This window comes from Dendronephthya gigantea, unplaced genomic scaffold, assembly GCF_004324835.1.
Source record: "Dendronephthya gigantea isolate DGI-Jeju-01 unplaced genomic scaffold, DenGig_1.0 000015F, whole genome shotgun sequence".
Lineage (NCBI taxonomy): Eukaryota > Metazoa > Cnidaria > Anthozoa > Malacalcyonacea > Nephtheidae > Dendronephthya > Dendronephthya gigantea.
This window is the reverse complement of record NW_021163025.1, coordinates 2,325,093-2,347,849: the sequence shown is the minus strand read 5'-3', so window position 1 is coordinate 2,347,849 and position 22,757 is coordinate 2,325,093. Positions and strand designations below refer to the sequence as shown.

General features: G+C 38.4%; 4 protein-coding genes and 1 pseudogene across 7 annotated transcripts; 2 read left to right on the top strand and 3 right to left on the bottom strand.

Moving 5' to 3' along the window:
- Nucleotides 1-73: 73 nt before the first annotated feature.
- LOC114519943 (ADP-ribose glycohydrolase MACROD2-like) lies at nt 74-10,081 on the top strand. 2 transcript variants are annotated; one of them, XM_028540128.1, is made up of 12 exons: nt 74-576; nt 5,776-6,771; nt 6,980-7,162; nt 7,284-7,400; nt 7,494-7,523; nt 7,618-7,713; nt 7,815-7,835; nt 7,943-8,046; nt 8,146-8,176; nt 8,263-8,336; nt 8,960-9,685; nt 9,791-10,081. In XM_028540128.1, the coding sequence occupies exons 1-12, from the start codon at nt 342-344 to the stop codon at nt 9,818-9,820; spliced, it is 2,643 nt and encodes an 880-aa protein (XP_028395929.1). In that variant the 5' UTR covers nt 74-341; the 3' UTR covers nt 9,821-10,081. The 2 variants fall into 2 exon arrangements, with proteins under 2 accessions (XP_028395929.1, XP_028395930.1); XM_028540129.1 differs by lacking the exon at nt 74-576 and adding an exon at nt 5,262-5,457.
- LOC114519946 (neo-calmodulin-like) lies at nt 725-4,011 on the bottom strand. The gene is made up of 6 exons (XM_028540132.1): nt 3,849-4,011; nt 3,641-3,674; nt 2,968-3,111; nt 2,422-2,548; nt 1,715-1,830; nt 725-1,639 (listed from the first exon to the last, which is right to left on the bottom strand). Exons 1-6 carry the CDS (start codon nt 3,849-3,851, stop codon nt 1,566-1,568), a joined length of 498 nt encoding a protein of 165 aa, XP_028395933.1. The 5' UTR covers nt 3,852-4,011; the 3' UTR covers nt 725-1,565.
- Nucleotides 9,970-13,487, bottom strand: LOC114519944. Of its 2 annotated transcripts, XM_028540130.1 has the most exons (3): nt 13,067-13,487; nt 12,227-12,342; nt 9,970-12,072 (listed from the first exon to the last, which is right to left on the bottom strand). In XM_028540130.1, the coding sequence occupies exons 2-3, from the start codon at nt 12,272-12,274 to the stop codon at nt 10,252-10,254; spliced, it is 1,869 nt and encodes a 622-aa protein (XP_028395931.1). In that variant the 5' UTR covers nt 12,275-12,342; nt 13,067-13,487; the 3' UTR covers nt 9,970-10,251. The 2 variants fall into 2 exon arrangements, with proteins under 2 accessions (XP_028395931.1, XP_028395932.1); XM_028540131.1 differs by lacking the exon at nt 13,067-13,487 and having other exon boundaries at nt 12,227-12,569.
- Nucleotides 13,488-14,327: 840 nt separating this feature from the next.
- LOC114520054 lies at nt 14,328-20,355 on the bottom strand. Of its 2 annotated transcripts, XM_028540257.1 has the most exons (4): nt 19,077-20,355; nt 17,952-18,069; nt 16,780-17,794; nt 14,328-16,749 (listed from the first exon to the last, which is right to left on the bottom strand). In XM_028540257.1, the coding sequence occupies exons 2-4, from the start codon at nt 17,997-17,999 to the stop codon at nt 14,675-14,677; spliced, it is 3,138 nt and encodes a 1,045-aa protein (XP_028396058.1). In that variant the 5' UTR covers nt 18,000-18,069; nt 19,077-20,355; the 3' UTR covers nt 14,328-14,674. The 2 variants fall into 2 exon arrangements, with proteins under 2 accessions (XP_028396058.1, XP_028396057.1); XM_028540256.1 differs by having other exon boundaries at nt 14,328-17,794.
- LOC114520196 lies at nt 20,017-21,613 on the top strand (annotated as a pseudogene).
- Nucleotides 21,614-22,757: the final 1,144 nt, after the last annotated feature.

Below are 22,757 nucleotides of genomic sequence, written 5' to 3'. Positions count from 1 at the left end.
ACGCTAATTCCAACGCTAATCCTAACGTAATCTCAAGGATTACATAAATCAACGATCAAAATTCTGACAAACATGGCGACCGTCAGGAGTGAAAAAAAGAAGTAAAAAAAATTAAATAGTTTTGACGACGTTTATGCTTTTATTTGCGTGACTGTTTGTCCGGGTCAAGCTTTAGAAAAAACCGTGATTTTATAGAGAGCAACAAACAATATAAACATTGAATATTGCAATGAAGTTATGAACTCTATTTCTCTGTTAATTCTGTATAAATATAAAGTATAAGTTTAATCTAAAGTCGAGGAAGAAGAAGAAGCGAACACCGGTAGCAATATTGGCCAAGGATGTTCATAAGATACAGTAGACTGCAGATATCAATTTTTAGTCTGTACAGGCGGTTAATACGTACTTGTGAAGGACGACCTGGATTTAAGGAATATGTTCAAGCAGAATTTAGAAAGAATGCAAGGATTCCACGTTCTAACATTTTAAGGATAGAATATTTGATAAGAAAAGGTGAAAAACAGTTAAAGGACTTGAAGGAAAAGGATATACAGTCTATAAGCGTGATCAAACCAGGTATGAAGACAAACAAATCTTGACTAGGGGTAAATTTAGAAGTCAGCAAGACGTTTTCTTAGATAATAGTGCCTGCAAATAACTCTACATCAACTAACCATGCTATTTTGGTGATTTTTTACTGGAGGAGTGGGATCTCATAATGAGATTTTGCTTTTCCTGAATATTTTCTGTTCAACCTTGAACATTGCTACACCGTTTGAATTGACTATATCCAATGACAAACATGCTTTATACACTGTCCAGCAGGAATATTTATTTCAATGCACAACAATTATCTAGTGTTATATAATCATGTATCTGCATACTATACATGCATTTTAATAATGCAATAATCTATATTTACAGCTAGTTTTTCTTCAAATGTTGAATATACATTTTCTCTTTATATTACATTACACTAAGTCCATAAATATTACAAAGCTAAAAATTTTCATTTGTCTTTAATGTCTGTAAGAATGAAGTTGAAATGAAATGAAATCAAAAATATAAATAACCCAAAATGCCACATCTAGGAAACACCATTTCTTTGCAGAATATGCAAGAATATATGCTGTCCAACTCATTTGGTATAAATAAAGTTCTAAGGCAATATTTGGCCCACTTAATCAAAGAAAAAGTGGAAGTCAAATCTGTGCATAGGCAGCCCAAAATCGCACGAGAAACGTTTCGGTAATCTGTCAATATGGTGTAATAATGTGTAATTATACAATATTACATTATATTGACAAATTACCGAAAAATTTCTCTCGCAGTTTTGGGCCGCTATGGTCTGTGTTGAAAGTGGTTGAAACAAATGCTTTGTTCTGTGTGAATTTCTAACACATTTAACAGACTTGACTTCATTTTAATCCACCTATTTTTGTTAAAATACGGTCTTCCCTAATATACCTACAAATCAATTTTAAATCAATATGTTATATCGCAATATTTACATGCAATCTCATCGCGCATGCGTACTAACAAACGCTACGCGAACGGCGAGCGTCTTATTTTTGTACAACTAAGTATCCTGGAGGACCTTCAGGACTCTTCTCAAGATTTTTAATAAAGAGCTTGAACTCTGTAAAAACAAAAAATAAATTAATGTTTCAGTAGAATAACAACTAAAATATTTTACAATATAGAAAATCATCACCTTGAAAATCAATGTAGCCATCACCGTCTAGATCAGCTTCGCGTATAATCTCTTTTAGTTCTTCGTTATTAATACTTTCTCCTTGTTTTGACATAATCGTTTGAACCTCCATCGCGCTAGAAAGCGAATGTCTTTAAATTAGTCAGATCAATGCAAACAGTCTCCTTAATCAGGATAGTCAGAATACGAGAAAACCTTTTACTGCATCTTCGAGATAGTTACGATGATAGATTGAATAGGCACTAGTTACCAGAATTTGCTCTCTGGCAACGAAAACTGCTAAGAATAGATTACATTCCCAGCCTTGTGGTTGATTGGAATTGTTTTGTGTGAACTCAAGGGCAGAAAGTGTTTAGTGTGTGGTACTATTATGCAATCACCCACAATTGCGGTAGTTTCTGAATGTCTGTTTACCCTTGTAATATTTGCTGTGTTTTTGTCGTTTAATGGATGTAAACGAGTGAATAGTTACGAATACTCAGATGTTCGAGTGCTCTTAGTTTGAACCTCAGTAACTCATCCACTCGTTCGCATCCATCAAAAGAGGAAAATCACATCAAAAATTGCAAGTGTTAACGGTGAAAAGCTAGTGATTTATATCAAAAATATCCTTGGAGGACAAACTAAGCCATATTACAAGGCGATGATTCGTTCTTTCAAAGCATCGGTCTAAATCTTTCCCTGTTTATGTTTAAACAATAATTTACCTTATCTTTCCATCAGAATTCATATCAAAGACCTGAAATAATTCCCTTAATTCATCCTCTGGATCCATGTGCTGCATTTGTTTTTTCATCAAAATAAGGAACTCATCAAAATCCACCTCGCCATTTCCTACGATAAACGAAAAAAACCCGGTCAATTTTCCTCTGAGATCTTCTTCAAAGGTGATTGACAGTTCTGCTTGAGAGAAAGCGAAAACCATATCACAGTTTTATCTTATAGTTGAGGTTTGAGGTATTCGCTTTATGTGCAATAATTAATAAAACGGGTCCTCTTTTCAAACTTAATGGTTGTTTTGACTACCCCTCATGCTTGATTGTTTCTATGTTAAAAGTTGTGCTGCAAACTCCAGTTTTAATTTCTTAATTCTCGCGTGAATAATCTCACCTCTCGCATTTTCTCATACGTGTATATTCATTTCGCGTGCATGCATGAGTGCATGAGATCCTTAGAATATTTCAAGCTTTATCACGTATACAAACAGAGCTAATCTTTTTATGCATTCACAGAGTATGTCTTATCGTTCTCACCATCGGCATCAGCCTCTGCTATCATTTGCTTCAACTCTTCTTCCGTTGGACGTTGACCCAGAGAATTCATCACAACCTCCAACTCGTCCGTTGATATCGTCCCCGAACAGTCGGTATCGAATAGCAGAAATGCTTCTTCAAATTCTGCGGAGATATTTCAATATGTTGTTGTCACTTTGAATCTCTGTTGCATGCATGCTTGTTAAGTATACGGCAAATATTAATCCTAAGCTTTCCCCTCTAGCCTTCCACTGTCATCTATTGTACAGTAAGCCCTCTACCCCTCTAGTCTACTGTCATCTGGTTGTTCTACAGTAACCGCTCCGTATCAGATGTCATCACTTATATATATATGTTATATGACACTTTTAGTTTGATATTTACATATTGTATAGTTTCGACTGCAATCGTGTCGTCATGCTATATTGCCCGACGTAAATACATCGACAAATTACATAATCAGACTTAGCGAAAACATATTGCGCGTATCCTGTGTGCAAAACGAATGCCAATTCTTTGCGATGCGGCTAAAGTTTCAACCAGGGAGATTTCTTTTGTGGATAAATGTACAATAATACCTGCATCACGTCGTGTTCAGTGTAATATACTATACAATACAATGTTGCCTGTTTCCCTAATTAGAAGCCTCCGGAAAACTGCTTTCAAAACATACCTTTAACTTGATCCTCAGTCAATTCCCGTTCGCCCTGTTATTAAGAGGAGACGCAACAAGTTTAGCAAAACGTTAATGCCTTCTGCGTACAAAAGAACTGCATGGAAAAACCAGCAGAACTCTGACTTTCCTTGTGGATAAACGTCCATTAAATTCTTATCTTCTGTAAATATTCCCGTATCCCCTCAATGCAAGTGTACTGACTTACCATATTTACGGCTTTGGCAAAGACTTTACGAACAATTTCCCAGAGGCCAAGTTTTGCCGCGGTCTGGCCAGCCAAACCTCAAGTGAATCGAAGAGAGTTAATATCTACTACCGTCGCATGCTTCCTTATCACATTATTATTGTTCTGATCTAGCTCGCGAGGCCTGACTTATAAAAAGTGGGAAGAATTATCTTTATTAAATATTTATACCGGGATAAATATGACGGACAGTGCACCTGCTGTGGTTCACAATGGCCAAGTCTTATTGGTCCGTGAAGTAATTGTCACCCAAATTGGACAATTTTTCTGCCGTCCTAAATACGAGCAGTTTTTGAATCATTTATAGCCAAAATTTGACGACTTTTCAGGCGCGACTGTTAGAATGGATTGATAAAAATCAAATGTAAAACACTGCTGATTGCAATATTTGCTTTGAAGACGTGTCAAGCGCGTGTGTTATCGGTGTATATATTACATCTGTTTATTACTATATTCACAGCTTAAAACTGAGTTATTATATATACGTCTTTTTGGGGTTTACTGCAATTCAACCTCAAACCATGAGCTAGGGTTTGAACTTGCTTACTGATTATTTATACCAGCTTAGGTTCGTCCACCCGTAAACCACACCAGAATTATTTAAAGGCTGTTTTCAAATTCTGACAACGGTTGCCCTGATGTGACATTAAGCACTTTGGAAAAACGAGTGTTTAGGAGGAAACTAGGTCTTATCTCATTGCACTGCCAGATGGTCAAATACTGATGTGGGCCGTAGTTTTTTACTTTTCAGTCTATTCAGAGATAACTAAATGGACATTTTGTTTTTTTCTGTACTTCCCTGGCCTCCAGCAAACCTGATTGACATTTATCGTAAGATCTGCGATTCTCATTGTCTGCGATTTTTGGCACTCTCCTCCGACAGACGCCATCGTTTAAATCATCGCTTGTCGGAAAAGAGTGCCAAAGAATGATCTCCAATTCTTGTGACAAGTTTGTACCATGCCTCTTCTGACTGTAAACATTCTTAATCGCGCCATTAACTCGAGTCGTGATATAAAGCTATGTTTTTTAAGAACACGTCTCAGGCAAAATATAATAATACTTGTAAATGTTATAGATCATTCGACATTTTAACGCGTTTTAATAAGGAAAATCTGAGGTTAAAACTATAAAGAAATTAGAGAGAATATTTCATATGGTGAGCCTTGCTTATCTAGGTATAATACAAAATGCAAATTTAGAAATCAAATACTCTAATAACTTATTTATCAGGTTGAATAGATTCTTCTAAAAATCTTTTCTGCCTCAAGGGAGGTCCACTTTTCACGATGATTTCTATAGCTTGCTTGTTACATGAAGTTGCACCAAGGCGAGGCTTACCACTGGCTTAAATACTGTGGTTTCAGGAATGAGGATGATTTTCTTGGAAAAGTGGAACAAATAAATTGAGTTAGAATTTCAGTTTTACAAATTTCGGTAGAAACAAAATGAAAGTGGAAATGAAACTGCAAAGCAGTTTCAAGTATAATGAGCGGAAAGACATCTTGTGATTTTTTGTGTAGTCCCTGTCGCTCGTGTTCTTCTAATATGGCTGACCAAACTAGTACAGGTATAACTTAAAAGAAACTACGTGTCAGAAACTATTTAATGTTTATATATGACATAAGACAAATATAGATATGCGTCTTGGATACTATTTATTACCAGCCAAATAAAAGACAGTTTAATTCACATGCAGGCAGTAGAATTACCTTCATCTTTCGTTAATTCACGTTTTTCCTTTCTTGGCTCAGCATTCAGCTGGTTTACCTGAACTAACATATATTCCGATAATTCGTACACCCTTCATTCAGTCCCCTGCAATAAATCCTAGCAACTGTTTGTACAAATCTCTGAAACCATTACATCTTATTCTCTGTCTGAATAGATCTTAACAAATTAAAAGATGAAGAAAAACCAGCGGTGGTGGTTGCCGAACCTGAACTACAAAATAAGCCACCAAGTGGTCCAGACAACACTCCAGGTGCTACCATTGATGACCCCATGAAGCCCGAAGATGATGCCTCATCTGATTCGAACAAACCGAAAGAAATCTCTTCAGCGGATCCAAGAGACACACCAGGTATTGATCCGAATGATGCCCCCATGGAATCTACAAATGTTGCCTCATCTGAGCCTGAAATACTGACAGATAGCTCCTCAAATGATCCAAAAGACATTCCGGGTAGTCTCAATAATATCACTATGGAGTGTACAAATGTCGCCTCGCCTGAGCCTAAAAAATTGGCAGATCCGCTCTCAAATGATCCAAAAGACACTCCAGGTAGTCTCAATGATATCACTATGGAGTGTACAAATGTCACCACAACTGATCCTAAAAAATTGACAGATCCACCACCCTCAAATAATTCAAAAGACACTCCAGGTAGTCTCAATGATATCACTATGGAGTGTACAAATGTCACCTCACCTGATCCTAAAAAATTGACAGATCCGCTCTCAAATAATTCAAAAGACACTCCAGATAGTCTTAATGATGCCTCCATGGAATTTACAAATGATGCCTCATCTGATCCTCCAGAACTGAAAGATAGCCTGTTAAATGAATCAAAAGACCCTCCAGGTACACCTTGCAATGATGCCCCAATGGAAATTACAAGTGGTGCCTCATCTGAGCCTACATCAAAAGATCCCCCAAATGATTCAGTAGACCCTACAAATATCTCTGTTAAGCCAAGTAATACCAACCCAAGCAATTGTGAAGGGCTGACAAAGAGCCCTCCATCTGGTCCTAACAAGTTGACTGATGACTTTCCAAGTATTCCAGAAGATACTACGAACACCACCAATGATGGCCATGTTGAACCAACAAATAAACCCCCGTCTGATCCTGTAGAACCAGTGAACAATCCACCAGATTCAAGTGAGTATTGTATTGTAAATTCCCATAATGTGAAAAATCTAGCTTTTTAACTCTACCCAGAAACTTGTCCAGTCAACTGCGATTTTCAAATTCTTCACTCCAAAACTTAGGTACAACAGTAGATTGCAATCTAAATGTCTTCTCTTCTTGAAGATCATTTTTTTCCATCCTAATTTCCCTCTGTTCAAGTTACCTTTTTATTTGCAAGCTTCCTGGTGTTTCTGGAATACAGATAAAGAAAAAAAGAAACCAAAGACACCTGATTTCAGCAACATGCCTTTGGATGAAAAACGAAAATACTACAGATGTGGCAACCGCTATCTGACATTAGATAAGATAGAAACTTGGCCAGAGTATGTGAAAAATAATCATGATTTCCTGAGCAAGCAAGGTATTGGTATAATCATTCTTCACCTTATGAATTTTTAAGACTTACTCTTCACTGGATGCCATTTTTCATTGCAGCTAAATTAAACCTAAGATCTCATAACTATCATATATCTGTCATTTAGGTTTTCTTCCAAAAGATATAAAGACTAAAGAGTTCTTCACTGATGAAATCAACAAAAAGGTTTCTCTCTGGCAGGGAGATATAACGTGGCTGGAAATTGATGCTATTGTCAATGCTGGTATGCTCCTTTAGATATCATTTGATGCTTCAATGAATATACATCTATCCTAGTTTTTTCATAGGGTAAGGAAATTCGATTATTTTGTTTCAGCAAATAAAACTCTTCTCGGAGGCGGTGGAGGTATGTGACGCAATATATATTATACTGTCAGTTAACAAAAGGTATTATGAATGATGGTTTTTGATATTTTCTGAATTGGAAAATGTTTGTCTAGTTGATGGCTGTATTCACCGGGCTGCTGGCAAGGGTCTATTAGATGAATGTAGAAAATTGAATGGTTGTGATACAGGAAGTGCCAAGATGACGTCAGGTATAGAAGAATGTGTGCTTCTTTTTCATGAAGTCATAATCAAGTGATCTTTTTGTAAATTTTTAATCTCTTTCTTCACTTTTTGTTAAAACTTTCTAAAGGACACAAACTGCCAGCTAAAAGTAAGGAATTACCTAATAATTTCTTGTAGTTTAATAATTTTGACATATCAAGACCGTTCTTTCAAAGTGTGAAAAAATAAACTAAGATTTTATTTGGTGTTGTTAAGATATCATTCACACAGTTGGTCCAATAGGAGAATGCAAGTCTTTGTTAGAAAGTTGTTACAACTTGTGTCTCGATCTGATGAAAAAAAATGAACTCAGTTCAATGGTATGTTTTCAATCATTATGTCAGCCTAGAGCTAACCATTTCGGCTGTTTAATTCACTAATTATAGTTCTCTAAAGATTTTTTATTTCATTTTTTGCAGGCATTTTGTTGCATATCAACAGGGATATATGGTATGCACTTTTGAATCGCTGGTTATTGCAGTGAAAAACTTTTTTTTTCTGACTGAACTTTTACACTGGACTGATCTCTCTCCCAGGTTATCCTTACGAAGCAGCATCCAAGGTTGCCTTGGAAACAGTGAGGTTGTGGTTGGACAAGAACAAAGACTGGGTATGTTTACTATATATGATACTAAATTATTCCTTCTCCTAAAATTAACTACAGTGGCGTAGCCAGCCTGACAATTTAGTCATGCTATGCTAAAATTTGGTTTTCATTGACTGTGAAAACATTAAATTTCTAAAGAAATGAATAATGATAATAACATAAAATTTGCACATCATGAGATCACTAATACCTCAGAGTAAAGAGCACCATTACAACAATTTATCTTCTGAGTTCAAACAACATAATTTGTATATCCCATGGCATAGATGATGATCATCATGCAGAGAAAGATAACTAGTCTAACTAGGTCTCACTTTGTATTCTAGACTCTTAATTCAGCTGCAGTACAGAATTATAGTTTTTCGTCTTCTTATTAGCAACCATTATTGCCCTTGAGAAAGAAAATTGTGGTCTAGCTATGGCGAAAAAATTACCTGAGGGGAGATTTCAATAAACCTAAAATTAAAAAAATAAAATTCTCATAGACATATAGTGCGAATAGTAATAAAGCTTCGCAGTTTGCTAAATATTTGGCGGAATACTTTCACTTATCGTTTCCACAAGAAACGTCAGCTCATTAATTCCGATACAACAGAAAAGGACTGAGTATTTTTTAACTGGTTTAGGATGGTCGCATTATTTTTTGCGTATTTTTACAAGACGACTTGGATATTTATGAGAAGTTAATGCTTCACTACTTTCCTTGTACGATAAGTAAGAAGAAAGGTTCTGAGATTAGCGAGGATGAACCTGCCGGTGCACACCAGGGTGACTCAACAACGAAGTCCGTAAAGATGCCAGGGACAGGTACTACTACTGATCATGAAAAGAAAAATCCTAAAGGCAGAGGGCGCGGATTTGGTAAGACCGGTTCTTCGGGACATGCGCCTCCTTCAAAGAAAAAGCAACCCAGTTCTGCAGCGGAGAAAAAAGAAGATACTGGAAGTAGTGAGAGCAATTCTGTCGTTCGTAAACCAAACCAAGGCCTCTCAAAAACGAAGCCAAATTCTGGAGAGACGTCAGGGTCAGTTGCTCCTGGTCATAATGGGGCAGGATCTCGGAGCAAAGGCAGAGGGCGTGGCTCTGCGAGGAAGGACGCTTCTGGAAAGACGCCTTCAGTAAAGAAGCAAGAAAAGAACCCGACGACTTTATTGGTTCAGGCAGAGAAACATAAAGCAGAACAAGCTAAGATTGAGAAGACAAAAAATAAAGACAGCGGACACATCGAAAGACAAAAGAGTGGAACTGAATCATGTGAACATGAAGACAGCGAGGAAAAGATGGATATTTCTGAACCGAAGGAGGATACAGGGATAGAGAAGGATACAAAAGAGGTGGTCCCGTCGAAATCTGTAAGTGATATTCTATCTGTAATTTCAGGCAATTTCCTGCCATTTTCCGAGATAATCGTGATTATTACCAACCGTGTGATAGGCTGTTGTGTTTAATATTTACAGGGAGAAATAATAATGGAGTCAAGTGTTTAACTGTGGTAAGTTGTAGATGACGGATTTTGGGCAGTGTTAGGATCAGTTGTTGAGAAAAACTTCTACTTTGGTTAAAATATATGTATTAATGTATATAAATATTATAATCACACATGCACTACAATATATACAGACGTTTATTGTCAGTTTAGGTTCGGTATAATTGTTTGTATAGAATATCATGTAATCTAAATTTTATGGTTCTTACAGATAAGCATTATATAATGGCCCGATTTTGATGCGAATAAATTATGTATTATACTTGTGTGTCGTGTTCTGTTTTCAAAATATACAATGTGATACAACGTGCAAGGGGAGGAGGGGTGTCATAGGATTTTCTAGGGGGTTGAGCTTGGAAGTTCTCAGTCCCAGATGACTGTATTAATCGTCGTGTAGCTAGGAAAGTTCTCCATTCAGGCTTCGTAGTTTTTTTAGTCTTCCTTATATTCCAAAACTTTCATGTCATCCAGTTTTTCTTTTCCATGTTGACCTGCGAACAGGCTCCTTTGTGAACTTCTACACTCGTTGCTCCTCGTAATCTTCCATACATTATGCGTGTCTTTCACGTGTCCATCTGTCATATTTTCATATGTTTCGGTGACATGACCATGTGTATTAGTCGTGTCAGAAACGTGCTCGTCTCTCGTGTTCACGTTCTTCTCTGTCATATTCCCATGCGTATGAACCGTGTCATTCACGTGCACGTCTGAATCATTTCCGATGGCTGAAAGTTTTAGTTCTTGTAACTGTGAAAACATACTCATCCGTCTACCATTCCCAGACACGTTGTTATTTGTTGGGTGCACGTTCAAATTTCCAGCCATTTTACCGGACGTTTTGCTTATAAGGAAGGAGTTTCGTTGTTGTGTCTTTCCTACACCTGTTGCTGATAACTTGGTCTCGTGCAGTTCCGAGAAAAGGCTCATTTTTCGTGCACGGGGGGAGCGTGAACCTTCGCTGTTATCTGCTGACGTATGTGATGGTCGCTTCCATGAGGGAATGTTTAAATGTTGACCGTGCAAATTATTAAGTGTTTGCGTTGTTGTTAAAGTATCGCTCGATTCCCTCCCCTCCGTTGTCTCCCCACACACGATGATGATGTCGACCTTGTTCTTCATCCTATTACGCTTTGCACTCACGGTAAAAACAAGCAGAGCCCCTAAAACCTCTGAAGTTCGCATGCCAGTTTGTAGAGTAAACCATGGCCACGCCTCGACAAACTCTACTTCAGAGTAGACTCCAAACACTCCAGCTGCTGAGTAAATGATCAGAACACATGTGAAAAGGTTTGCAGCACTGGAAAGGTAGATGAGCAACAAGTAAACACGGTCTCCTCGTGTTTTACGTCGACCAGCCGCTTTGAACAAGACTTTGTTCATTTTTTGCGCGAGAGCAATGTACCAGAAACCCAAGAACGATCCCCAAATGACGGAGAATACCTGACAGAATAAGATCATAACTTTAGCGCTCATATGCGCTGACACGACGATATCTGTGGTTATGACTAAGACAAAGTGTAGGGAGATTACAACCAAAATATTTGACAAACGTTGAAAACGTTGGTGTGTTAAATTCACGTTTGCCGATTCCGCTAGAGCCAGGATGCACAGAGAATCCGAAGCCAGCAAACAGGGAGTTCCAATCGACCACATCATATGAAGAATAAGTTTTTCTTTCATTAAAGTTCCCTGGTGATATGGGTCAAAGAATAATACAAACGAACGTGTTATGGATAAAATGAACATCATAACATTTAATGAGATGCTAAGATATTTCTTACGTAGACCATCTTTGACATTGAATACGACGTAATATCCTGAATAGAAAGCCATCAGCAGAAATATTATTGCAAATATGTAATTATGTGCAGGCCATGCACTTTTCCACAATTTGTAAGCTTTCTCCCATTCAGGGCCTGGTTCAGGCCATGTTTCAGGTTGTGGTTCAGGCTCACTTTTACCTTCACCTTCAGGTTCAGATGTACCATCATCTTCAGGCTCGGATGTACCATCACCTTCAGGTTCAGATGTACCATCACCTTCAGGACTAGGTTCAAATGTACCATCACCTTCAGGACTAGGTTCAGATGTACCATCACCTTCAGGACTAGGTTCAGATGTACTGGATGCAGTGAAATTTAATCTCTCGTCCACATTCTTTCGTATACGGAATGGAAGAGTTCTAACGACTCTATTTTCGACTTGTATTGATCTGTTTATTAGGCTGTCTTCTTCAGTGTTCGCAACAAAGACCTGCAATAAGAATATAGGGATATTTCTATCGTTTTAACCGTGTCATGAATACCCAGGCTGTTAAATTCCACATTTCATAATGCTACCGTCGTTTTTATTTAATTATCATAAATTTTAAACAAGCTAGCATTTACATTCATAATTCAGCACTTACCAAAGCTAAAATGAGTATCGCGATAAGAAACCTTGATGAATGATTCATTGTTCAACTTGGAGTCGCCTAAATTGATCCGAAGGCGTCACATCTGTGTGCAGATGGCAATGATATCTCTCTGAAAAGAAGATTAAAAACTCGAAAAGCAGAGGAAATGAGCTTCTAGCGTTGATTATGCATTTAAACGAAGATGTCAGTAATTTTACAGAATATATTTGCCGAGATAAAAAAATTCGGTTTGTATATGTTGCTACAACACATGTCGCATTTCTCGTGCAATTTTATTATTGTGAGCTGAAAAGATGTAGCAATTTTCAAGCAATTTCTTCCAGGAGTTTGTTGTTATAGACATCACGTAGCCTCGTTTTGACGATTTAATAAAAATGCCGTCAAAATACTGCATGACTAAAGCTGAATTGTTTATTCCGATGATGTAAATAATACAATGCAAAGTAATTGTTCGCCATGATATTTCCCCTGTTCTAGCTTTTACCCGGATCTAAAATGTTTGAAATTGATAAATAAAAAAAACTGTGTCTATACAGCATATAGAAGGCTTTTTATTTGCTTATTTTCAAATATAGACTTAGTATATGTTGACAAGCATTTTAATGCTACGTTCACACGGGACTGAACGAATCTGGGATCGTTGTCGAATTTGTCTATAGTTCAGGTGTTCACCCTGTAAAAATGGATTAAAATTTGACTGGTTCAATGTGTTCGCGCGAGGAAGCAAGATGAACTCGAACACGGTCCTATAAATTCGTCCGATACGTATATATCACTATATAAACTGCCATAGATATAAAGTCTAAACTGGGGTAAAATTTTACTATATACCTTTAGCCAACTATGATCTTTGTCTCATATACTTGATGTGAAAATTGGACGAGGCTCACGCATAACCTGTTATTTAACTTATTGATCAATATCACCAGCTTGAAAGTGTCCTTTTTATTTTCTCGCATAGATAATTGAGTTTACCATATATCACTATATAAACTGCCATACATATGAAGTCTAAACTGGGGTAAAATTTTACTATATTTACCTTTAGCCAACTATGATCTTTGTCTCATATACTTGATGTGAAAATTGGACGAGGCTCACGCATAACCTGTTATTTAACTTGTTTATCAATATCACCAGCTTGAGAGTGTCCTTTTATTTTCTCGCATAGATAATTGAGTTTACCACTTCGGTCTTTTTCCCTCGATATTTTGCAACGTTTACTGTTTTTATGCTACATTTTGTTACGTTTCCAAATGGATATACCGTACGAAATTATAGATGACATACTGTATCTTAAGTGTGCTTACAGCTACAATGCATACATGTGGAACTGTTTTTTCATAATTGGACAGATGCTTTTAAGTCGCTGCCCGAGTTGCCTTGGAAACAGTCGGGTTGTCGTAAGACAAGAACTTCGACCTTGTACGATGCTAAATTGTTTGTTTTTAATTTCAAATTCTGAGAATTTGCACGAAGATTCTACGCCAAGCAAGAGTTAGGCCAGTTTGCGTGCTAGAGAACTTGAAACTTTTCAATCAAAAGCAGTTTTCGACTAAATTGCTAAAATTATCATTAAACAATTATTGAGCCCTCGCCGAGTTATAGCAAGGGCGAAAATACTCCAGGAAGGTTTTAATAACCTGAAATTTGCACAAAATGTCATCGTAACATTCGTAAACCAAACAAAAGTCGCTTAACAACGACGCTAAATGGCGAAGAGACGTCGGGGTTTGTTGCTGTCTGTCATGACGTGGCAAGATTACTTATCTCAGGGCAAAGACAGAGGGCGTGGATCTGGGAAGAAAGATGCTTCTTGAAGGACGGATTCGTCAGAAGTTAAGAAGCAGAAGATCTTATTGAATCATGCAGAACAAACTAAGATTGGGGATACAGAAAATAAAGACAGCGGACACAGCGAAGAAAAAAGGAGTAAAACTGAATCATGTGGGCATGGAGGCGGCGAGGAAATGTGGATACTTTTGAACTGAGGGATGATACAGGGATAAAGATAAATAAAAAAAAACTGGACCAGACGGAATTGATAAGTGTTATGCCACATTTTATCAAGAAAACTGCCATATTCCGAGATAATCGTAATTATTACCAACTATGTGATGATTGGTTCTTTAGCTTAATATTTACAGGAAGAAACAATTTTGGAGACCGTAGCTCAACTGTTGCCGATAGATGTAAATGAAAGTTGCATTATAATTGTGTGTCCTGTTCAGTTTTCAAAATATAAAATATGCTACCAAGATTACCCATATGTTACCAAAAAAACAGGAAACAGGTTCTGCACTTTCACTTTTACGCAAATTCGAACGGATAAAATGTGCACTGTTCGCTTTACTCAGCACAGACAGTGATCTGTGTCTAAGAAAACACAAGTTTAATAATTTGCATTCATTTGTTTTCTGTTTAATGGTATCCTAGTGTTTAGTCCTCCTCCTCTTCTTCCACATCTTCGATGATTTTCATCTCATCCAGTTTTTCTTTTCCATGTAGACCTGCGAACAGGCTCCTTCGTGAACTTCTACACTCGTTGCCTCTCGTAATTTTGCACACATTATGCGTGTCTCTCACGTGTCCATCTGTCATATTTACATATGTTTCGGTGAAGTGATCGTGTGTATTAGTCGTGTCAGAAACGTGCTCGTCTGTCATGTTCTCGTGTTCATAATGCGTGTCATTCACGTTCTTCTCTGCCATATTCCCATGCGTATGAACCGTGTCATTCACGTGCACGTCTGCGCGGACCGACTCTACCGACCGACATAACTGATTTATCCTGTTTAGTTTTTGAACTGGTTCTTTTTGTGACTTGGTAGTCGCTGCTCCAACTTTAGTGTCGAAAACTTTTGAAAATAAGTTGAAACGGTTGTTGTTTCTCCCAAACTCGTCCGACGCAACTGACGATTTTTTACGCTTCTTCCTGTAGGAAACTAGCAAATGATGTAATCCTGAGAAAATACCTGAATCATTTGTTCCAGCTTCTTCATCGTTTTCTTGATGATTAGTGTCGTAATTCTCTGGTACTTGGCGCGCTTCTGTTGAAAGCTTTAGCTCTTGCAGTTGTGAAAACATGCTCCTTCTTCCATTGCTTGGTAACATGCTGTTCTTTGATACAGGACGTGTCTTTTGTGTTTTTCCCGATGAAGGTGGTATAGAATTGTTGGGATGAGCTGAACGTTTTAGCTCTTGCAGTTGTGAAAACATGCTCATTCTTCCATTGCTTGGTGACATGCTGTTCTTTGATACAGGACGTGTCTTCTGTGTCATTTCCGATGAAGGTGGTATAGAATTGTTGCCATTAGCTGAAAGCTTTAGCTCTTGCAGTTGTGAAAACATACTCATTCGTCTACCTCCTGTGGGTATGATTGAGCTTTCATTCGTCAACTTTATGGACCGATTTACTTCCGCAGGGGTTAATCTGCTTCCTAAGGAAGGTGGCTGCCATGAGGGAGTGTTTAATTGTTGACCATTGCCAGCATCGTCTTGTGCCGAAATTTTCGACAAGTGCACAGCTGAAAACATACTCATTCGTCTATTCCTAGCTGAGGGGTACAAATTATTCACTGTCGGTGTGGTGCTTATAGTATCGCTCGATTCCCTCCCCTCCTGTTTCTCTCCACACACGATGACGTTGTGAACCTTGTTCTTCATCCTATTACGCTTTGCACTCACAGTAAAAACAAGCACCGCTGCAAAGACCTCTGAAGTTCGCATGCCAGTTTGTAGAGTAAACCATGGCCATGCCTCGACAAACTCTACTTCGGAGTAGATTCCAAACACTCCAGCCGCTGAGTAAATGATCAGAATACATGCGAAAAGGTTTGCAGCACTGGAAAGGTAGATGAGCAACAAGTAAATACGGTCTCCTCGTGTCTTACGTCGACCAGCCGCTTTGAACAAGACGTTGTTGATTTTGTGGGCGAGAGTGAAATACCAATAACTCAGTAACATTCCCCAAATGATGGAGAATACTTGGCAATATAAGATCATCACTTTAGCGCTCATATGCGCTGACACGACGATATCTGTGGTTATGACTAAGACAAAGTGTAGGGAGATTACAACCAAAATATTTGACAAACGTTGAAAACGTTGATGTGTTAAATTCACGTTTGCCGATTCCGCTAGAGCCAGGATGCACAGCGAATCCGAAGCCAGCAAACACGGAGTTCCAATCGACCACATCATATGAAGAATAAGTTTTTCTTTCAATAAAGTTCCCTGGTGATATGGGTCCAGGAATAATACAAATGATCGTGTTATGGATAAAATGAACATCATAACATTTAATGAGATGCTAAGATATTTCTTACGTAGACCATCTTTGACATTGAATACGACGTAATATCCTGAATAGAAAGCCATCAGCAGAAATATTATTGCAAATATGTAATTATGTGCAGGCCATGCACCCTTCCACAATTTGTAAGCTTTCTCCCATTCAGGACCTGGTTCCGGCCATGTTTCAGGTTGTGGTTCAGGCTCACTTTTACCTTCACCTTCAGGACTAGGTTCAGATGTACCATCACCTTCAGGACTAGGTTCAGATGTACCATCACCTTCAGGACTAGGTTCAGATGTACCATCACCTTCAGGATTAGGTTCGGATGTACCATCACCTTCAGGATTAGGTTCAGATGTACTGTCACCTTCAGGACTAGGTTCAGATGTACCATCACCTTCAGGACTAGGTTCAGATGTACCATCACCTTTAGGGCTAGGTTCAGATGTACCATCACCTTCAGGACTAGGTTCAGATGTACCATCACCTTCAGGACTAGGTTCAGATGTACCATCACCTTCAGGACTAGGTTCAGATGTACCATCACCTTCAGGACTAGGTTCAGATGTACCATCACCTTCAGGATTAGGTTCAGATGTACCATCACCTTCAGGACTAGGTTCAGATGTACCATCACCTTCAGGACTAGATTCAGATGTACCATCACCTTCAGGACTAGGTTCAGATGTACCATCACCTTCAGGATTAGGTTCAGATGTACCATCACCTTCAGGACTAGGTTCAGATGTACCATCACCTTCAGGACTGGGTTCAGATGTACCATCACCTTCAGGACTAGTTTCAGATGTACCATCACCTTCAGGACTAGGTTCAGATGTACCATCACCTTCAGGAGTAGGTTCAGATGTACCATCACCTTCAGGAGTAGGTTCAGATGTACCATCACCTTCAGGACTAGTTTCAGATGTACCATCACCTTCAGGACTAGGTTCAGATGTACCATCACCTTCAGGACTAGGTTCAGATGTACCATCACCTTCAGGACTAGGTTCAAATGTACCATCACCTTCAGGACTAGGTTCAGATGTACTATCACCTTCAGGACTAGGTTCAGATGTACCATCACCTTCAGGACTAGGTTCAGATGTACCATCACCTTCAGGACTAGGTTCAGATGTAGTGAAATTTAATCTCTCGTCCACATTCTTTCGTATACGAAGTGGAAGAGTCATATCGACTCCATTTTCCACTTGTATTGATCTGTTTATTAGGCTGGGTTCTTCGGTGTTCGCAACAAAGATCTGGATAAAAATAAAGGGAGATTAATATCGTTTTCAACGCCCACTGAAAGTGTCGAAAATAAATTCATGATAAATTCCACATTTCACAATGATACTTAGTATAATTATCATAAATTTTAAAAAAGCTAGCATTTACATTCATAATTATAGCACTTACCCAAGCGAAGATTAATGTCGCGATAAGAAACCTTGATGAATGATTCATTGTTCTACTTGGAGTCTCCTAAACTGATCGTTGCCCACCAAAACGTCAGATCTTCATGCAGATGATATCTCTGTGAAAAGAAGATTCGGCACAACTCTTAGAGCAGGAAACTGATATTTGCGCGCTGATGATCCATTCATTATGAAGCTGTCAGACTTGAAATTAGGAATATTGGGCTCCTTGAACCACTGATTGGCATTAATATTAACGAAGTTGAAAGGCGTATTTAAACAATTTACTCAATATTCGCTGAAATAAAAAATCTAGTTGATATATATAGATATATGCATGCATGTGCCTACATTCCTACAACAAATGACGCATTCACATGAAATTTTATTTCCGTTGGCTAAAACAATGCAGAAATTTTCAAGCAGTTTGTTTCGTCTGACCTTCTATCCGGGTGTAAAATGTTTTTAAAATCGATGAATGAAATGAAAAAGCTGTGTCTGTACAACACAGAAGTTACATATATTTTCAAATATAGGCTATATTGCTTTTTGCTTTTTAGTTAAACTCTCCATCTTAAATTCCCGATTTTTTTAACAGCAAACATGTTATATAATTTTTTTATATATGGAATTTAAGCTTGTTTTAATCTAAAGTATAAATATACTTTAATCGACCATAATCCTCGGTTGGATCTGATATACGTCGGTTTTTAAAATTAAACAGGTTTATTTATTACTAGGTTAAAAGTCCCCTTGATATATTTGTCGCATAAATCGAGTTTACCACTCATCGTTCTCAGATTTTCGTCGTGTTTACCGTTTCTATGCCACATCCCGGGCTGTCAAATATGGGACATACGAAATTAAAATGAAAGTAAAGCCCGGTTTTCTCTGAGCTTTGGCGTTCCGCTTCCTGATTGATATCTTCAGAACTTCATTGAAAATTTGTCACGATAAATTCTCGATGTCATTTTGAGCTCTTTGGGAGAAATTGTTCTCATGTAAAGCGGAAGGTGATATTGAAATTAAAACGATGAGATCCTTACGATTTCAAAATTCTATCGAGTTCCAACTTTTCTCTCCCGAATAATTTCTCGCAAATGCTAAAAATATGAAACATACTTACATGTACATATGGTGTTTCAATATCTTTCATTCGGAGCCTTTTTTCATATATGTAATTGTGCGCCCAGAAGAAAAAGATCGTCCGTCCAATTTGCTGAATGATACACGCACCTGTCTCTAGCTCGTAGACAAACAAAAGTAAATTAAATGTTGGAATGGAATAAGACGCTTAAATCACATTTGCATCTCAAGCAATGGCCTCTTAATTTTGTCATTTTTCTTTGTCAAAAGCTAGCGTTACGTTTTATTGTATATAAACAGGCGTTAATGTAATAACGCCGAAAATTTTGGGCGCATAAATAAATAAATATTTCTTTACCTGCAAAACTCTCTAGTATGGGTTATAGCGGCTATAATATAGCCGTTACCTTATGCTGATAGCTATTAATTAAAGACAACGTCATATTCCAGCGTTAACTATTAATATCCAGGCAATGTTCATTTCAATAATTCAGCGTTCTATTTTCCCCACACGCTCGTGCAAATTATCGATGATTTTATTATCTTTTGTGAATGCTGATCAGCGCTGACGATTTTTGAAGGCCCTTCATGATCAAGTGGATTTAGAGGATCATTAGTTCGCTAAAGATAAATCGGCGTCTCGCCAGCGGTACCCAGTTTTTATTAAACATCACAAGAGATGTTTATGCATTTCATTTGATAACAGAGCTAACAGCAGGTGTTTGACGAAAGTTTGAACGAAATTTAGCAACGGTTCAGGTCACGTCTTCAAAAAACACACGTTTTCATGACGTAAAGGTTTCCTCACTGACCTATACTAGAACAGCTCAGGGGGTTTGCTACATGCATTGATATCCAGGATCCTCAAGATCACGTGTCGCGCATGTGATGCGTTTTATTATGACGCAACTAATTCAAATTAGAATGATTTGCAACCCCTGCCTGCGTTGAACGATACAGAGGCAATTTGTCTCTCGAGGATGTCGTGGTTCCTGTTGGTAAGTCTGCTGTAAGTTGAGTAGTTTGAAATTCACATGGCTCGTGTTTCCTGAATTATCTCGACCTGCAGTAATACCCTCAAAGATCTACCCCAGGGGCCTGTTGTGTGACAGATGGATAGATTTTGATTTTTTTGACCGCTTTAAAACATGCTTGTCAATAAAGATAGGCATTCAACAGAGTTTATTTACAGTAAAAAATGTTCTAAACTTTCGACAGATAACGTTTCTGTTCAAAGCCACAAAACTCACAGAAGGGTTTCCAGTTCAGGGCATTTTTCCTGGGGGCAAACTTCCTGGATTCCTTGCAGCTGCCGTTGAAGAACCTGCCGGTACACCAGAGCCCGAGACCGAGCCTGGAAGCGAGTCTGTGCCGGAAGATTGGCCGGAGCCTGGGCCTTACTGGGACGATGCTTACGAAACGTGGGGCTTAGCTTGGGAGTTTCATATCTACGCATTCGCTGTTTGTTTCTTCATCGTATTTGCTTATGCCTTGTACTATGTTGTTGTAAATATTGCTGATGGACTTCGAGGGAAATACCTGAGCGTAAGTCTGAACCTCATGATGGTCGTCTGTGGTTTCACCAGAGCGTTTGTCCTCGCAATTGATCCATACCACCAGGGAACTGTGGTGGGTACGCCAATCAAACTCATGCGCATTTTGTGGTCGCTGACAGACCCATGTTTAACGGCGGCCGATTCCTTAGTAATCCTCTCACTACTCGAGACCTACAGATTATCCATTGCCCCACAACGCTTGCAGAAACCTTCAACAATCATCCCAGTAATTTACGTTCATTTCGGTTTCGTCCTGACCTCCGACCTCGTCGTTTGTTGAAGCAAAAGCAATGCTGTTGTTCTGCCAAATATTCTTTATCACCTGGTGCGCTGTTTTGGGGATCTTCTATTTCCTGATTGGCTACAGCTTGATCAGCTGATCTTCAAATCTGGCGTCAAAAACGAAGTGTCTCAAGAAGGACGATGGTATATATATTTGATTCACGCTTCAGGAGCCTCAAATATTATTACAAGTGCAGTGTATATTTACTCCGCGGCTGGCGTCTTCGGTGTTTATTCTGACGTCACGTACGTTGATCCTTGGCCCTGGTGGAGCCTGCAGTCCGCATTGCGAGTCACAGAATTGGTGGCAGCGGTCTTGGTGTTCACCGTGAGCGCCAAACGAGCGCAACCCGATACTCGGGGACTGGAGAATACGGACACAGCACGCCCTAGAAAGCGAAAGATGAGCATGTTTAGTAAAATGCGTTCAATAAGAGATGAAACTTATTTGAAAAAGAATGAAAGTTTACAAATGACTGAGAGCGGGGTCCAGTGCTTGGTTGGGGATATTACAGACAGCTTAGAAGATGTCGTGACGAAATCTGAAAATGACCTGGATAGAAAAGATAGTATGTTCACAGCGCTTGGCGAAAAGGCACAGGCCGCCCTAAATGTGTTAACTTGAATGTTTAAGAAGGAACGAGCGTATCTTTGCAAGATAAGATCTGAGATTGTTTACCATAAGACGGAATGAATAAAGCTGTTTAATGGAGTGTGAAGTAGATTTTGAATGCAAAGTAATGATGAAATAGATAATCCGATTGGTTATCCCCTAACTTTCCTAATATGTCCTGTGATATGTCTGACCGAATATAATCTTATTATTGGAATATATTAGCCTTAGGGCCGGACGAATTTGTCTGGGCTAAGGTGGGGATTAGAAATAGCTTCTTAACCGATACTTGGTAGATGATAACACAGCACTTAATTTGCCGGGAGGTGCAGTTGCATCCAATATCGTCATGTGAAGAGTGAAAGCTCGTCATTCTACCCAGAGGGATGTTTCAATAAGCGATACTGGGTCGCACCCTAGCCAACTATCAAAGCTTTGTTTGGTGATGAAAAATACCTTGGTTGAGACCCAAAGACGCGTGACTCGCAATACATGTCGTCCGGAAACTATACTGCACCGTTGTGAACACAAATCAAGAAATCATTCATCAAGGTGGCTGGGAAAGTTAGGAATATGTAGGCGGATACGTTGTGTGTGTTTTCCTTGTTTAAATAAGCGAGCAATATCCTCACGTTCGCCCACGTCAATTCGGATGTACAGATACTTTATACTCGATCATATTTGGAAACCGTTTTAAAATATACATGATTTGCACGAACCGTACGTGGTGTTTTGAAAAGAGCCAAGTCTGAGACATGTTGTTCAAATTTAGTCGACAAAGCATTTTAGATAATCCTCTGTTTAAATACCTTAATCCATAATGAAGCTTTCTAAATGCCAGATTGTGATCATTTTTACGAAACTTTTTTTCAATGATTTTTTTAATCCTTGGATGCGAAAATTGATGCGTGGTTACAAATTCCCTTGTAATTCTCGAGGTAGATTTCAATAAATCTGTAAAAAATGGATCGCCTCCGTTTGAATACAGAAAATTTTTACAGATTTCGAAGACCTTGTAACCTTTACATCTATGAAGATATCTAAAGACTAAAATAACAGAGCAATAAGTCATAACATTACCTTCAAATAAAAATAACGTATTTATATTTCTTGAAAATACCTGTCAAGCAAAGGCAGGCTGATCTTAAGAGTTCTGATGGAAAATATCCATTTATGGGGCAAAGGGCAATATTTAAAATCTTAATTGTCTGTTGGAATCCTTGCGGAATTCACTAAAGTGTTTTGATACCGTGAGAGTTTATCATTCAAG